General features: G+C 45.7%; 1 protein-coding gene and 1 long non-coding RNA gene across 4 annotated transcripts; both read right to left on the reverse strand.

Moving 5' to 3' along the window:
* Nucleotides 1–2765: 2765 nt before the first annotated feature.
* Nucleotides 2766–12349, reverse strand: LOC307086637 (class I histocompatibility antigen, F10 alpha chain-like). 3 transcript variants are annotated; one of them, XM_079751910.1, is made up of 8 exons: nucleotides 12235–12349; nucleotides 10724–10990; nucleotides 10174–10452; nucleotides 8901–9221; nucleotides 8182–8283; nucleotides 7913–7936; nucleotides 7397–7464; nucleotides 2766–2914 (listed from the first exon to the last, which is right to left on the reverse strand). In XM_079751910.1, exons 1-8 carry the CDS (start codon nucleotides 12287–12289, stop codon nucleotides 2873–2875), a joined length of 1158 nt encoding a protein of 385 aa, XP_079608036.1. In that variant the 5' UTR covers nucleotides 12290–12349; the 3' UTR covers nucleotides 2766–2872. The 3 variants fall into 3 exon arrangements, with proteins under 3 accessions (XP_079608036.1, XP_079608037.1, XP_079608038.1); XM_079751911.1 differs by lacking the exon at nucleotides 2766–2914 and adding an exon at nucleotides 5730–5775; XM_079751912.1 differs by lacking the exon at nucleotides 2766–2914 and adding an exon at nucleotides 6264–6807.
* A 2114-nt stretch (nucleotides 12350–14463) lies between these two features.
* On the reverse strand, nucleotides 14464–15849 carry LOC307086642. Its single transcript, XR_013812451.1, has 4 exons — nucleotides 15696–15849; nucleotides 15456–15528; nucleotides 15107–15253; nucleotides 14464–14558 (listed from the first exon to the last, which is right to left on the reverse strand). It is a non-coding gene; the product is annotated as an uncharacterized lncRNA (long non-coding RNA).
* Between the last annotated feature and the right edge of the window lie 677 nt (nucleotides 15850–16526).

Here is a 16526-nt window from a genome sequence, read left to right on the forward strand (position 1 = left end):
TGAATTTTCATTGCCATCTAGTGGAAAGGACATGCAACAGCATGGATAATACTTCGCTACAAAATCATGGGCCTATTGTTGGCAGTACAGTGGGCATACCCAGGGCCGACGGACTGGGGGGGTAAGGGGGATATGCTGGGGGGGGGGGGGGGGGGGGGGGGGGGGGGGGGGGGCAAGCCAGAGGGGGCCCATGGGAAGTTTCAATTATTATGATTATTTTTCGTATTTTTTGATTGTTGTTAAAATAGTTTAAAAACATAACTAAATGTCATGATGAATATCGATCTAAATACAATCTGAGAGTATTAGTTAAATAAATTGGTATATTGTTGTTAAAAGCAAAGACTGCTGTGACTACTCTGTGAACACCCATTTCAAAAAGCGCAAAATGGTTCAGTCCACACAGCTGGCGCGCCTCGTCTCCTCGGCCATGGAATCACAACAATGTTGCAACCTAGGGAGGGCGCGTCGCTGACGTGTACGCTTGTATTACAGTCAACGAAGATAATGTCTATCAAAATACTCATTTTAATGAAGTCACAATGGAATATGTAATTGAGTAAACAGTAGAATTCTAAATCAAATATTTACATGACTAAGGGTAAAATTATAGACTTAAAAAAAGGAACGTGAAAAGTACTCGTTACCCGAAAAATGTACTTTTTTACTCATTTGTCAAAGCCACAGTTAAATAAATTGAAGTCTGGCTCTCAGAAGATGAGGTGAAGTAAGATGGAGAGAAGACAAAATGAAGGAAGTCAGGTTCTGACTAACTTATTTTCTAAGGGCATTTCGGATGCTGTGCGGCGAGAGAGGTTTTGGAAGTGGCCATGCCCTCTCTAATGGACGTCCGGGCGGAGACACTGAAGCGCCCCATAAATAGCAACCAAGTAACAAGGCGAAAACGACCATTCCCCCTCCGTTTTCCTTTGACGCGTTTCAGGAATATCTCATTGCGGAAATGCAACGAGCTGTGCAAACGCCGTAGTACCTACATATTCAAGGCGCTGGTTCTCCACAAAAATAAGTGGAGTGCATCCAGCCTGCGCGCTGTATAAAAACATTCAAGTCGAGGAGGAGATAGTAGTTGTTTAACCTTTTAGAAGTGTTGGGAAAAACGGTCTGTCTAGTTACTGGACCAGATGAAATGAGACGGAGAGGTAATAAAGTCTATCGGCACGAGGACCTTGGATTTATTAAGTAAAGTGGCAACGGTTATACAGAGTCATAAGCGTGAGAAATCGAATATGTCTAAGTCCCTAATCAGCGCTGATGGTTCGTCCGGAGCTTCGCCTCCGTGGAAGGTCTGCTTCGGAAGAAGGTGAAGAGTCTCAGAGTGATACAGTCTTATGCTGTATCTCCTCGTGATGAGGTGTGTGCGTTTGAGATGTGTGTGGTTCTGTGTGTTTTTACTTGACCTTGGTTCCCAGGCACTAGTGTATGCATGTATATCTTCTTGTGTTCCTCCTTACGGGGGAGAGCTTCAGAGCATCACCTGTTGTGGTCCTCCCGTCCTTGAGGATGACTGGTGCATTGTCTGAGTGTCTACCATCTGCCGGGAGGAGATATGGGGCCCTGACTCTGGCCCTGACCTGACTATATTCTCATGTATGTGTTATGTGTTAAAAGTTGACTATATTATAAGGTGACTGCCATGTGATGTGCTCATTAAGCTAGGGTAGGAGTTAGCTATATTTATAATGTACATGTGATGTGCTCAGCAGGTTATTTTGCCCCAACAGAAGGCGTAGATTTTCTCGTAGATTTTTTCTCAACACTAAACTGTTTTTTTCCCAGACACAAACGCACCACACACAGTCCTTCACACAAGAGTTGATTTCAACCCCAGCGACGCACACGCACTCCTCCATGAAGTAGCTTTCACCCCAAGCCCACGTTGGCGGGTATTATTAAACCACAAACCATCGGGTTTCACAGACTCTGCCCGGAGGAGACGGACACGCGGAGGGCGACCGGGACCCTCTTCAGGGTCCTGGGGGGGGTACACCAGGCGCTTCCTGCGCTCCATCTTCTCCGGACAATGGCGGAGCTCGGGCCGCGGGCCTCCTCGGGGGACCCCCCCGGTAACCCTAACCCTAACCCTAACCCCCGTCGTCTGGGTCTTCGTCCCTTGCCCCCCCCCGCCCTAACCTTAACCCCGCCCCCCCTGCCCTAACCCTAACCCCGCCCCCCCCGCCCTAACCTTAATGGATCTGGATCCCTGAGTCAGGTGGTCTTCCCCAACAGGTTCCCTGAGGGGACCCCTGGCATCAGGAGCGGAGACAATCGGGGGGGGGGGGGGGGGGGCAGCCACACACACGCATCATACCCCTCGTCAGCACATTGAAACGACACATCACACACACGCCACACTGAAACACGCATTCACACGCGCACAACACAACAACCCCACACTCCAGAATCATAAAATAATATCAGCCTACAGGAGAACCCGGAGCCTCCAGGATGTCCTGGTGCGGCCCTCTTCTCCAGACATTAGAAGCCTTATTTATCTTTATTTTATGTACCCATTAATTTACTCAGTTTTATCTATTTTGCACATTATCTGCCAGCACTTATTTGTGTGTTTTTAATATGACAAAAAAAATGACAGTTGGCGTGTCCATCTATCCGTCAGACATCTAGATGGACACGCCCACCTGTGATGTCACAATGCTGCACATTTTCAAACCTGCTTGTAATGGCTAATCACACTCACACCTGGTGGTATGAGATGTCCCCTTTAAGAAGTGAAGTTTGTGCGTAACCATGGACACCGTGGGCGGTGAGGCACTCGTATCTCTGGAATCTCCCGCCACACCTACAGGTTATACTTCACTGGACGCCATTTTGTGTGTTGGCAGTTTAGGTGTTATGACGCTGGTGACGGTGTTGTCTCTTCACCCTGCTCCACCTAGGGAACACAACACAATGCAATGATCTCAGTTTAGTACACAACACAATGATGATCTCACTTTAGTACACAACACAATGATGATCTCACTTTAGTACACAAAACAATGATGATCTCACTTTAGTACACAACACAACAATCTCACTTTAGCATACAACACAACGATGAGTGTGGCTATGTATGGTAATTACGGCCTATGTGTTCGAGCCTACTTCCTAGTGGCTATGTATGGTAATTACGGCCTATGTGTTCGATCCTACTTCCTAGTGGCTATGTATGGTAATTACAGCCTATGTGTTCGATCCTACTTCCTAGTGGCTATGTATGGTAATTACAGCCTATGTGTTCGATCCTACTTCCTAGTGGCTATGTGTGGGTAGCTTTATGTGTTTAAAATACGTAACAATAGGGAACTGAATAAGGATTTAAGGCGCGTTCACTCTCCTGGTGGTAACGAGACGGCTCACCAGTGATGACGCTCACACTTATTCGCGTTCCCGAGAGCGACCGTTCATGTGCACACTGGGAATCTAAAAGTTCTTCATAGCAGGGCTTTTTTCCAATACAAACTAGTCAGAACTAAACTGAACTTAGTAGGATCAGTCCCAAGATTGTATTTCTTTATTTCCTTGATGCCTATCACCTATCCTTTTGCTATTATTAATAAGAAGCACATACAGTATTGCCACTGTGTGGAAGGCTACACTTGGCCCTATATAGCGCTGGTTTACCAGTACACAACGTTTAAAACTGAGCAAAGTCGTGCCAACAGACGTTACAACGTCAATCAATAGTACAGTATGTGATATGATGGTTGGTTTTATATTGAGTCAAACGTTCATGTTCCGCCATGTTCATGCGCGTCACTAGTAAACCATACGTCCCCAACTGGGCAACTCTGTTATCAAAATTTGGCCCGAGTTGCCGAACGGAAGTAGAATCATAACAGCGTCATGAGGGGTCCTTCACGCGAACTTTCCGACTTCGAGAAAATGTTTTCCCCATAATTTCCAGCGATGTGAACGCACCATTATACATTCTATTATTTGATCTGCAGTAAGATTATATCTCTGTTTTCATGATGTTAAAGCTATTTACATTTAGTATGATTGTGTTCATATTGTACATCATAGGATATTATCAAATAAATAATGAAAAGATAAATACCTATCTAAATAACCTAATATCATAAATTCAGTTAATAAATGTTTTTGTGAATGTATATGTATCACAATGCTTTTCAGTTTTTTATAACTTTATATAATAATTTTGTATTATTAATTTCAGTATTTTTTAATTCAATTTCATATTAGTTTAAAATAAATTAGAGTATTTACTTGTCAATATAATCTTAAGGATGAACCTATAACCTAACAACCATTAATAATAAACCTAACCTCTAAACAAAGTATATATATGTATACTGTATATATATAATAATGTATAATGCAGTATTATATATGTATATACATATTACAAAAACAAATTGTGGTTGTTTTCATACGGCAGTAGTTTCTGCCCCACTGAAATTTAGGGTCACCGCAGTCCGTACTGACTAAGGGGGGTACGATAGGACCAATCAGCATTAAGGGAGGTACGAGAGGATCAATCAGCATTAAGGGAGGTACGATAGTAGCATCACATGACCACAGAGAGGCTTGTAGCATCACATGACCACAGAGAGGTCTGTAGCATCACATGACCACAGAGAGGCTTGTAGCATCACATGGCCACAGAGAGGCTTGTAGCATCACATGACCACAGAGAGGTCTGTAGCATCACACGACCACAGACTGACTAGATGTGTGGATCATGATGGAGGATAGATGAAGGGGGGGGGGGGGGGGGTATGTTCATATTGATCAAGGCCCAGTACATATCCGTACTAGTATTCTTAAAGACATATTTTATCAAAATGTGTGTTTGTAGTGTGTGTGTTTGCATAATGTTTGTGTATAATGTGTGTATGTTTGTGTTTGTGTGTGTGTGAATAATGTGTGCGTGTATAATGTGTGTGTATGTGTGTGTGTGTTTGGGTAGTGTACCACATGAAGGCAGACGGCTGGGTGAAGGTGTGTAAGGAGGACGTCTCAGAGCTGATCCACAGATAGAGGAAGGACGTTCTGACCTCTGACCTCCCACCTGGAGCCCCATGTGACCCGGTCAGAGGACGGGCTCTGACCTCTGACCTCCCACCTGGAGCCCCATGTGACCCGGCCAGAGGACGGGCTCTGACCTCTGACCTCCCACCTGGAGCCCCATGTGACCCGGCCAGAGGACGGGCTCCTGATCAACTCTCATCATCATATCACTCTTGATCACCGAGCGTCGTGTCCAGGAATGTTTTAATAAAGCGCTGAGAGCAGAACGCTGGGACTCCTGTGAGCTCATTACACCAAACATACACAACGCCTTTAGTTTCAGGACGTTTTCATCTACAAGCTTCAGTTAAAACCCCTAAACAGCATCGCTCTGGTACATTGGAACTCCCCTGAAAAGGTGATGAGTGAAAAGTGACTTTTCCTTTGTTTTTCCTGACCTTCCAAGCCCTCTAAGACAGACTTCCAGTGGTGGTGTGACATAAAACACAGTCTTGGATAAAGTGGAGAAGATTCCGTTAAGCCTGTAAAATGTGCGCCGAAAAGTTTATACACACGGTTTCTATGGGCTGAAATCACAGATTATAGCCAAGCTTGTGTTGTTGTTACGTTACGAGTGTTACGTTCAGGTATCTAAATGATCTGTCCAGTTAGCCTTTTCTTTTTAATCATTCATTCATTCAACCAAAACCGTTGAATTCAAACTTCGCGCCAACCGGCATATCAACAAACAGGTCGTGCGATCTTAAAGAGACAGCATCCCTATGACACAGAAGGAGATAGTACATTGGAAAACTTTTTAATTATTATACCAATATTAATTTAAACAAGAATAAATAAATATAAAGAGAAAAGTCGACTCTCTCTAGCTTTCAATAAAATCATGTTTAATTTGTTACTTTTAATCCGACTGTTCATTACTTTGAAAGGACGAACCTCAGTTTCCTGATTTAGACCTCACTTGACCTCACTCCCAGAGGTCCACGGTGCAATGTTTTTTTTCACCACTGGGATGCTGACGGCGTTTCCCGCCTGATTATTTTTCCTTTGGCGGCCCTCAGTCAATTTCCGGGTTCCTAAATTGTCCCTCAGCTGTCAAAACTTTGAGAACCACTGATCTAGAGTCTACCACAACATGAAATAAGCAAACTTGAATTGGAAGTTGGAAAATTCATTGACAGCAAAAAGAAAATACAACTTGTTATATGTTAATTATAAATCCAACAAAACCAGTGTATTCCAGCAACTATTTTCCAAAAGACTGACATGATAATGATTATTTTATATAAATATATATATATATATATAATATTAAAGAAGGTTTAATTACAGATCAGTCTGAATCAACGGTCTGGATTACGGCCCCTTAATAATCCTAATAATATCATATTAAACATCTTAAACATTATAAACCCACTCGTTAAATAAACGTTGTGCGGTGAGCAACCGCATCCTAACTAAGATGGCCGCTCATGAGGGAGATCATGTTGCCATGGTTTCAAAGCATTAGTTACAGATTGGCGAGTCAACCAATTACTCAACAAATTATCAAATGTACAACTTAATGGAATATTACAGTGATTTTATTTGGTCATAATCACTTTGTTATACTGTAATATAAGTAGATAATGATTTCATTAATTTAAGCTTTCTTAGGGATGAATGATTGTTTTCCAAATCAAAGTGAGTCAGAGTGTTGTCGTTGAGTCTGAGGGGATCTGAGCCCCACGCCTGATGGTCCGGATTATGAACGATGATCAATCCTCCAACGAGAAGCCTCTTCATCATTCAGCTCTAAACACCAAGGGAGCACAGGTCAGCTTCAACCATCTATCAGCACGTCACTGCTCACTACCTCATCAAAAGCCCACAACATGATAGGGCTTGTACCGTTGGACTCCTTGGGGTCTTTCATATGACATATCGTTTGTGTAGATAGCATCAGGTTGAAAAGATTGTTGAAGCATTATTGTTAGTGTTTAGCTTCTACCGGGATTAAAGACCTGAAGACCGGGAGTAAAGAAGCAGCTAGCCTCTAGCCATTGAAACAGGGTCCCCACACAAACACCCGTATCAATACAATATCACTATCACTGATGAATACTGTTATAATATTACTATTACTGATGAATACTGCTATAATAATACTATAACTGATGAATTCTTTCACGATATAACTATCACTGATGAATACTGTTTTAAAATTACTATCACTGATGAATACTATTACAAAATTGCTATCACTGTGATGAAGTACAAAATATATTACTGGGATGAAGTACTATATATATTCCTCTCATGAAGTACTGCAGTAATGTACTGTGAAGATATTAGTGCCCTCCCACCCATCCTCCAAAAGATTGTGATGTCACAGAATACTGACCTTGGGGTCAGGGGTTGGGGCCAGAAGATGTTTCTGTCCCTCAGGGTTCTCAGAGCTGGTGTCAGAACCTGGCAAGAAGCAGACGGTGAGGAGCTGAATGGATCTACAGAGCTAGGTGTATCTAGTTCTACAGAGCTAGATGTATCTAGATCCACAGAGCTAGACGTATCTAGATCCACAGAGCTAGGTGTATCTAGATCTACAGAGCTAGGTGTATCTAGATCTACAGAGCAAGGTGTATCTAGATCTACAGAGCTAGGTGTATCTAGATCTACAGAGCGAGGTGTATCTAGATCTACAGAGCTAGGTGTATCTAGATCTACAGAGCTAGATGTATCTAGATCTACAGAGCTAGGTGTATCTAGATCTACAGAGCTAGGTGTATCTAGATCTACAGAGCTAGGTGTATCTAGATCTACAGAGCTGTATAGTCCACAGACAAGTCACCATGGTCTCTGTGTTGGTAGTATTGTTAATCATGAGAGCAGAACTGCAGTAAAAACACATGTTACTCACCAGCTGCTGGACGTTTGGCTGAATCTAAGGACCAGGAGAAATGATCAGTGTGTAACAGTGGTGAACATCCTCATGTTGTTTACTTTCATATTCTTAAAGCCACAACATCACTGGGGCCTGGACCTTAGAGGAGGTTCTTCATCCAGTGACGGAGAGGTTTCTACAACCAGGCCGCTAGAGTATCACGACGACCAATCAGAGTCTAGGAAGGGACGCAGCGAGGGGGCAGGAAGTAGGGGCAGGTGGGGGTCAGGGGTCAGCTCACTCACCGTTCCTCTTCCTGTACCAACAGACTCCCGCCAGGACCAGAGCTCCAACCAGGAGGAGGGCCCCAACCACAGAGCCAGCGACGGGGAAGGCCCCCGGGAGCCCTTCAGGGGAATCAAGAGCAGGAGATCAGGTGTGTCAGCTGGGAGTCATCTCCCCTCCATCAGCTCACACCCCAAGGTAAGCCTGAAGACACATGCTGCTGCATACATGAGCCCCACAACGTCTACACACTGGGCCAACAGAAGGAGTCCTGGAGCTCAGGGTCATGACCCTGACCCTGACCCCAGCCTGGTCCTGAGACCAGGACCAGGCTGGGGTCTCCAGGGTCCAGCTGACGGCAGGGGGGGTGGTTAGGGCAGGTGGAGGTGAGGTGAGGTGAGGTGAGGTGAGGCGGAGGTCAGGTGAAGGTGAGGTGAGGTGGAGGTGAGGTCAGGTCAGGTGAGGTGGAGGACGGGTGGAGGTGAGGTGGAGGTGAGGTGAGGTGGAGGTGAGATGAGGTGAGGTGAGGTGAGGTGGAGGTGAGGTGAGGTGAGGTGAGGTGGAGGTGAGGTGGAGGTGAGGTGAGGTGAGGTGGAGGTGAGGTGAGGTGGAGGTGAGGTGGAGGTGAGGTGAGGTGGAGGTGAGGTGGAGGTGAGGTGAGGTGGAGGTCAGGTGAGGTGGAGGTGAGGTGGAGGTGAGGTGAGGTGGAGGTGAGGTGGAGGTGAGGTGTGTTCCCTACCTCCGTCTCTCCCGGTCTTCCCCCAGTTGGTCCTGATGAGGGCGGGGTCCAGGGGGGTGGAGATGTCCTCGATGCCTTTCAGCTGGACCACACACTGGTACCTCCCCCAGTCCTCCTGTGGGACGGCCGTGAGGTCCAGGTCCACGCTGACCTGGAAGGTCCCGTCGTGGTTGGGGAGGACCTCCCCGGGGTCCACCTGCTCATGGAGCTCCTGGCCGTCTCTCCTCCAGAACACCATCACCCTGTTAGGGAAGAAGCCTGTAGCATGGCACACCACTGGGGAGGAGGGGCTCCTCTGGAGCAGAGACACCCGCGGACGCTCTGGGGGGGGGGGGGGGGGGGGGGGGGGGGGGGCCGGAGAGAGAGGGGGGGAGGAGAGAGAGGGGGGGGAGAGAGAGAGGGAGGGAGAGAGGGAATTTACGCCCGGACTCCCGTTACATCAGCTATCGTCATGAACTCTATAGTAACGCTGATGAACATAACCCAAGTTCACGGGTTAACAGTTCAATAACCAACACAACACAATGAAACATGGCGGATAGCAAGAAAAAGGGCCGACAGTAACATGTCAATTGCATAAATGATGGATTTATTCCTTCAGAGATCAACAGTAGTTCACCTATGCGCCTGCTCTGAGATCACGTTTTCTCTAATGAGGCCATGAAACCCTCGCGGTTACAGGTACATTAATTTAAAAAACAGCCTGACAAGGCATCCAAAGATCCGGCCTACTCAAGTCTCTGAGGGATCAGCGTTCAAGGCGTCCTACATCAACATCCTGTTCACCGGAACGTCAATCAAAGTGAAAGCGGGTTGTTGGTGTCTTACAATATAGCTTTATTAATGGCTAAGGCTGGTGGTCTGTTTAGCGATTGGTTTGATAGTTAACTGTTATTCACTTGATTATTCAGCTGATGTGAATATGTTGTTCACGTGAAGTGCAAATGATTTTTGTCCATGATAAAATTACACGTCTTGTAGCCTACATTTAATGTTCCTTTTGATTAAAAAAAAACTACATTACAACCAATGCTGATGTAGTCGTGTTTCTTTCTTATCTAAACAGCCTCCTATTGCATATCGCAGTTGGCTAAATCTGCTTCAAAATAAAAATAAAATCATTTTTTATTCAAGCAATATAGCCCGAGTGTGAGTGGCGTTGGTAATGGACACAGCCGACCCACGGGGTGGGGGGGGCGCCACCACTGCTGTAGTGTATCACTTAATCCACCAGACATGAGTCGGTCACGCCCACCAGGTCATGTGACTCTACCTGTTCTCTGCAGAGTGCTCTTCCCATAGGCCAGGTACTTCTTCAGCCAATCAACACACTCCTTGGTGAGGTAGTTCTTCTTGTATTGATTATTAGCTCTATTCTGATCCCATCTGAGTTTGGTGGGGACAGCCTGATGCACTGGAGCGACCCAGGTCAGGGTCTTCAGGTCCAACGCTATGAAGTCCTCTCCATCGTAGGCCTGCTGGTTATAACCATCAGTAGTATCATCCTCATCATCCCACTCACAGCCAAACATCACCTGAACAATGTGGGCACCTGAGAGACAGAGAGAGAAAGAGAGAGAGAGACAGAGACAGAGAGAGAGGTTAACTGTCTCTCTGTCTGAAGGTTAACTGTTTGTCTGTCTGAAGGTTAACTGTCTGTCTGTCTGGGTGCTGCTCTAGGGGTATTATGGGATGCCCCCTGTGGTCAGTACTGTAGCCTCTGGACATCTGGGTGTGTTGGTAGTCATGGACACGTGTGTGTGTGTGTGTGTGTGTGTGTGTGTGTGTGTGTGTGTGTGTACATATATAATGTATGACCATACCTCCCGTCTGGTTGAAGCGCTTCTTAGCAGTCTCTACGTTGACCTTGGAGACCTGCTGGTCACCCTGATATATTCCAGTCTGCCAGTCCCAGTAGTCAAGGCGGTCTGTGGTGACCTGGTCCATCCAGGCCTGTTTGGGTACGGCTCTCTTACTGACGCTGTCATAGTGAACAATCTGAACCTCATCCACCATCCCAACAGACACAAACTCTGGGAAGGATGAGAGGCCAGACGACGCCGTGTCGAAATATCTCAGAGAGTGAATCACTGTGGACAGACAGACAGGTTAATGCTGTACATCACTTGAGACAGACACCCCCAGCGTGTTGCTCCGCCCCCTTCCCCCCCCCCAGCATGTGGCTCCGCCCCCTGTCTACAGGACATTCATGGAGGATTTGTTTTAACTGTATTGCCTTCTCTTCAGGTAACAGTGAAACGCTTTGTCTAAGCTTCATTTGAATCCTCCACTTAACTAGGAATGGGTTAACCTAGCTATCTGTGTTGTAAAGGGGAATGGGTTAACCTAGCTATCTGTGTTGTAAAGGGGGAATGGGTTAACCTAGCTATCTGTGTTGTAAAGGGGGGATGGGTTAACCTAGCTATCTGTGTTGTAAAGGGGGATGGGTTAACCTAGCTATCTCTGTTGTAAAGGGGGATGGGTTAACCTAGCTATCTCTGTTGTATATGGGTTAACCTAGTGATTGTTAGTGCTTGGCACTCGGTTTTATGAAAATCCTCACTGTACCCACAGTGATATATTGTTGTTCCTCTTTCTGATGACTAATGTTCTTTGGATGAAAGCATCTGCTAAACGCCCTCAATGTAAATGTAAATGTTACTGTTTCATTCTTAGAACTATATATTCCTTAATCCACCATTTTATAAAATACATTTTTACATTCTCAAGGATTTCTGATCCAGGAATGATTTATAGTGAGATTAAATGTGTCTTCTGTTGATCAAGTGAACATATTAATGAGCCAGTTTCCTTAAGTATTATAAGATATGAATAACTTAAATAAACATTATTATACCATTATTAAGATAATGTTAATGTGCATGAATGTCCATCTAGTTCGCAACACTTCACTGACCTGGGAGGCAATATTTACTCATATATAAATATGATGATATGAATTGATAAAGAATTAAAGTGAGTAGGGTCGAACAGTATGAAAGTGCTTCTGATAAACCGACACATCTGTTGACATCTGAAACCCAACATCATCATCCGGTTTAGTCTCAGACTAACTTTCGTTTTCTCAGCTCGGACCCAAAATGAAACGCAGTCGAAACAAAACACAAACTGGTTTCTGAAAATTCAGTTTAAATATCGGAACAAGTGAATGATTAATCATCCTGTGGATTAATTGTTCGAGTTTGAGATTGTACACAAACACAGTTTCATATCAACAGGAAAGAAAGCGAAACTAAGCACGGCCTCTGGACCACTATAGTCCTAGTTCCGGTTCTATATATAGTTGGGACCGAGACGCTCTGAAGGGTCCTACCTGCAGACCCCCCGGAGAGGAGCCCCAGCAGCAGCAGCTGTCCCAACGCCCCCATGCTGAGTGTGGACGATGGTCGTCTGGTCTCCTGAAGGTTTGAACCGGCGGGCCCGCTCGACCAATGGGAATTCAGAAAGGCAGACGTGTCATTAGTTACCAGGTGGACAACAAGAGTTGAAGTAGAAATAAGTGAAGCAACAGAACGGGCAGGAGAGCTTCCAGAGAGGCCGAGTAGACCTCGGTGTTCAACAGATTAAACACATCAGACAGCCGACAAAGAGACAGACCCTCTGGTGTGTGTGTGTGTGTGTGTGTGTGTGTGTGTGTGTGTGTGTGTGTGTGTGTGTGTGTGTGTGTGTGTGTGTGCGTGTGTGTGTGCGTGCGTGCGCACATGGACATGCGTCCATCATGTGCAAATAACTCTCATTGAAGGTATATATTGGCTGTAAACAATCTCTCTCTCTCTCTCCCTCCCTTCCCCTATTCCTCTCTTCCCCTATCCTTCTGTCTGTCTGTGTCTCTCTCTCCCCTCTCTCTCTCTCTCCCTTCCCCATCCCTCTCTCTCGATAGTGAGCCCCTCGCCCACATCCCCGTGGTGGAGGTGGAATCGGAGCCGGAGGCAGAGGAGGAAAAGCCTCTCCAACTGCAGCCCAGGTCAGTATCTAAGCTGGGAGAGGTAGAGGGGACAGTGCTGTCTGACCCTCCTCAAGAGATAGGACAGTGGGGATAATGCATACTTAAACACTGACCTATACAGACTATACTATGGAGGTATGTTTGTCATCAATTATTATGGCCATAGCACAAACATTTTGTGAATCTCTTTGTGTGTTTTTGTATATGCCTGTGTGTGATCGTTTGTGTGTGTATGTGCATATGTGTGTATGTGCATGGGTGTGTGTATGTGTCCCGGTAGAGGGGAGGTTAAGGTAGAGTGGAGGTTAAGGTGAGGGTAGAGGGGAGGTTAAGGTGAGGGTAGGTTAAGGTAGAGTGGAGGTTAAGGTGAGGGTAGAGGGGAGGTTAAGGTGAGGGTAGAGGGGAGGTTAAGGTGAGGGTAGAGGGGAGGTTAAGGTAGAGTGGAGGTTAAGATGAGGGTAGAGGGGTGGTTAAGGTGAGGGTAGAGGGGAGGTTAAGGTGAGGGTAGAGGGGAGGTTAAGGTAGAGTGGAGGTTAAGGTGAGGGTAGAGGGGAGGTTAAGGTGAGGGTAGAGGGGAGGTTAAGGTGAGGGTAGAGGGGAGGTTAAGGTAGAGGGGAGGTTAAGGTAGAGTGGAGGTTAAGGTGAGGGTAGAGGGGAGGTTAAGGTGAGGGTAGAGGGGAGGTTAAGGCAGAGTGGAGGTTAAGGTGAGGGTAGAGGGGAGGTTAAGGTAGAGGGGAGGTTAAGGTGAGGGTAGAGGGGAGGTTAAGGTAGAGGGGAGGTTAAGGTGAGGGTAGAGGGGAGGTTAAGGTAGAGTGGAGGGGAGGTTGAGGTTAGAGAAAATTGTTTAATGGTAATAAAAAGCCACACAGGCAGAATTTTATCAGAATTTATTTTATAAACACATATTATACATTTTATGTGTATGTGAGTGTTTGCCCATTGAAACATTTTGGCAAAGCGTTAGAGCGGTTCATCGTAAACCAGCCAGGACTCAACCATCTCTCCCTAACTCTGTCCCTAACACTGAACCCTAACTCCTTGAAGGACAAGGAACACTCCCACTGTGGGAAGGCAGGAACCCTTGGTGGAAGACGTGTGAGTGTAGGAGATGAGTCCATAGGCCAGCGATGATAAGCTGTGATGAGGGATGATGTTGGTCACTGAAATGTTGCCAGAGAAAAAAATGCAGTGTCACATTAAACAGGTTATTACAACTGTAGTTAATTAACACAATATCCTAGCTCATGTAATCTCCAGCAGAGCACTACTGACCTGAAGGGCTTCAGCTGTTTAGACATGCAGGTGTGAAACAGCTCAGGTGTGTCCTTCCCAGACTGAACACAGCACTTGAACCGCTCCTTGCAAAATAGATGACATGGATCACTGTCACTATTGAAAATTAGACAACATTCAGTTATTTTGCAGACCCCCTTATCCAAAGAGACCTGTAATGACATGCATTCTGATGCATGTCATTACATGTATTCTGACTTGGGTTTGGAACCCAGTACCATCTGATGGAGAGCCCAACGCCCCATCCTGCCCAGTATCAGTACCATCAGTAGCAGATTCCCCTTCAGGATGCAGAGCTCCAGCTCTCTCTCCTCCGTGGTCATCCCTGTAGAGTTGGGTGTCACTCGCCCCACCAGCAGGGAGGTCCTCCAGCCGTCAGCCCCCCTCCTCGTGGAAGTCTGGGCGTAACAAACAGCGGTAGTTTGGCCTCAATGTCTGGCAACCGTCACAGTGGTAGTTTTTCTGCTCTGGTAACATGTGTCAGCAGTTGGCTGGTAATAGCAGTGGTTTGATGGGCTGGTATCAGCGGTACTTTGATGGTCTGGTAACAGAGCACTGGTATGGGCGGTCTGGTATCAGTGGTAGTTTGATGGTCTGGTAACAGAGCACTGGTATGGGCGGTCTGGTATCAGTGGTAGTTTGATGGTCTGGTAACATAGCAGTGGTTTGTGGGGTCTGTATCAGTGGTAGTTTGATGGTCTGGTAACAGAGCACTGGTTTGTGGGGTCTGTATCAGTGGTAGTTTGCTGGTCTGGTAACAGCAGTGGTTTGTGGGGTCTGTATCAGTGGTAGTTTGATGGTCTGGTAACAGAGCACTGGTTTGTGGGGTCTGTATCAGTGGCAGTTTGATGGTCTGGTAACACACAGCACTGGTATGGGCAGTCTAGTATCAGTGGTAGGTCGCTGGAATGTCTGGGAGTAAACTAAACAGTTTATGCCAACTTACGAGTAATACTTGGCAGGTAGCCTCATGCTGTTCCTCCAGATGCATGGCTCCTCCTTCAGGTCTCAGGGTTCCTGGTCTGGTGAACACCACTAGCTGGACCATGGGTGGGTGGGCTTCATTCTTTGGAAGTCATTCTGAACTGTAGTGCTGGATGGAGTGTAAAAGATGAATAGAGATTTATTTTCCTATTTGAAACCTGCCCCAACATAGATACTCTGGAAATCATTGTGTAGGACCAACCATCTTCAGTTATTTGTAACTCAGGAATCTAAAAGTGTGAATTCAAGAGTGCACTTCTGGTTGTGACGAGATTATGAGAATTCAATGTTGACCAACATCTGTCATTTACCTTCCAAAGACCTTACGTAGTCCAATTGTTGTCCTCCAAGGGGATCCTGGTGGGTCCTCTGCAGCCTTCACATCTAGAAGAGAAATGACTTAGAGGCTAAATAAAAATATATACCCAGGGAATGTTCCCAAAATAATTTTGGTCAAAAGGATGGCTGAAGAGACAGATGTAGGAGAGGTTAAGTAGCTCGTTTAGCAGTAGTAGTACTCTATATTGCATTGAGGTGAGTGTGATAACCACCTCAGAGACGGGTGTCTTTACCCCACGAGGGATATCCTTCCCAGCAGGTCCTCCAGCACTGCTCCCCATTAGCTGCCCTCCACCACGGGTCCTATTCTGGACAACAGGTGGTTTCACCTCAATGTCTGGTAACAAACCGGTGGTTTCACCTCAATGTCTGGTAACAAACCGGTGGTTTCACCTCAATGTTTGGTAACAACAGTGGTAGCTCGGTCTAACATCTGGTAAGAAACACCGTTGCACTTGTAAAGCGGTAAAAAATATCCAACTTTAACTTTACATTTCAACTTATTGAGTAATGTATAAACTATAGTGGCAGAAGCAGCAATAGGGGCAAAAATAGCTAACTACTCAGATGACCCAAGATATTACCTCATATCACATATCACAATTTCACAGAATGAAAATCAGAACTACCACTAAGAAAAAACAAAAAACTAAGACCTAAAATAATCTCTGGCCTTAGGCGTTTCAGAACAGCTTGGTGATCAGCCTCGGTTGGTGCCCCATGCCTTGCCCAGGAGATCCTGTTAAGTCAGACAGCATCTTTATGAACACGATCACAGCCGTCTTGTTTCATACAGGATGTACATGTGATTCAATCTCGGAAGACAATGTGCTATAACTAAATAGCTGTGCTATAACTTCCTAGCTTTATTTATTAACTAGAGACATACAGGTTGGCCGACTTAAGAAAGGCGAACTTCCATACACTGAAGGTACTGAACCAATCCTAATCAAGCATATTCTCCAATAGAAATCCTTGTAACTCAATTATCATTATTGAAATGGATGCAACATTGACACAGAGCAAATATATTCCATAGTATC

The sequence above is a fragment of the Pollachius pollachius genome (genome assembly GCF_949987615.1).
Source record: "Pollachius pollachius genome assembly, chromosome: 15".
NCBI lineage: Eukaryota > Metazoa > Chordata > Actinopteri > Gadiformes > Gadidae > Pollachius > Pollachius pollachius.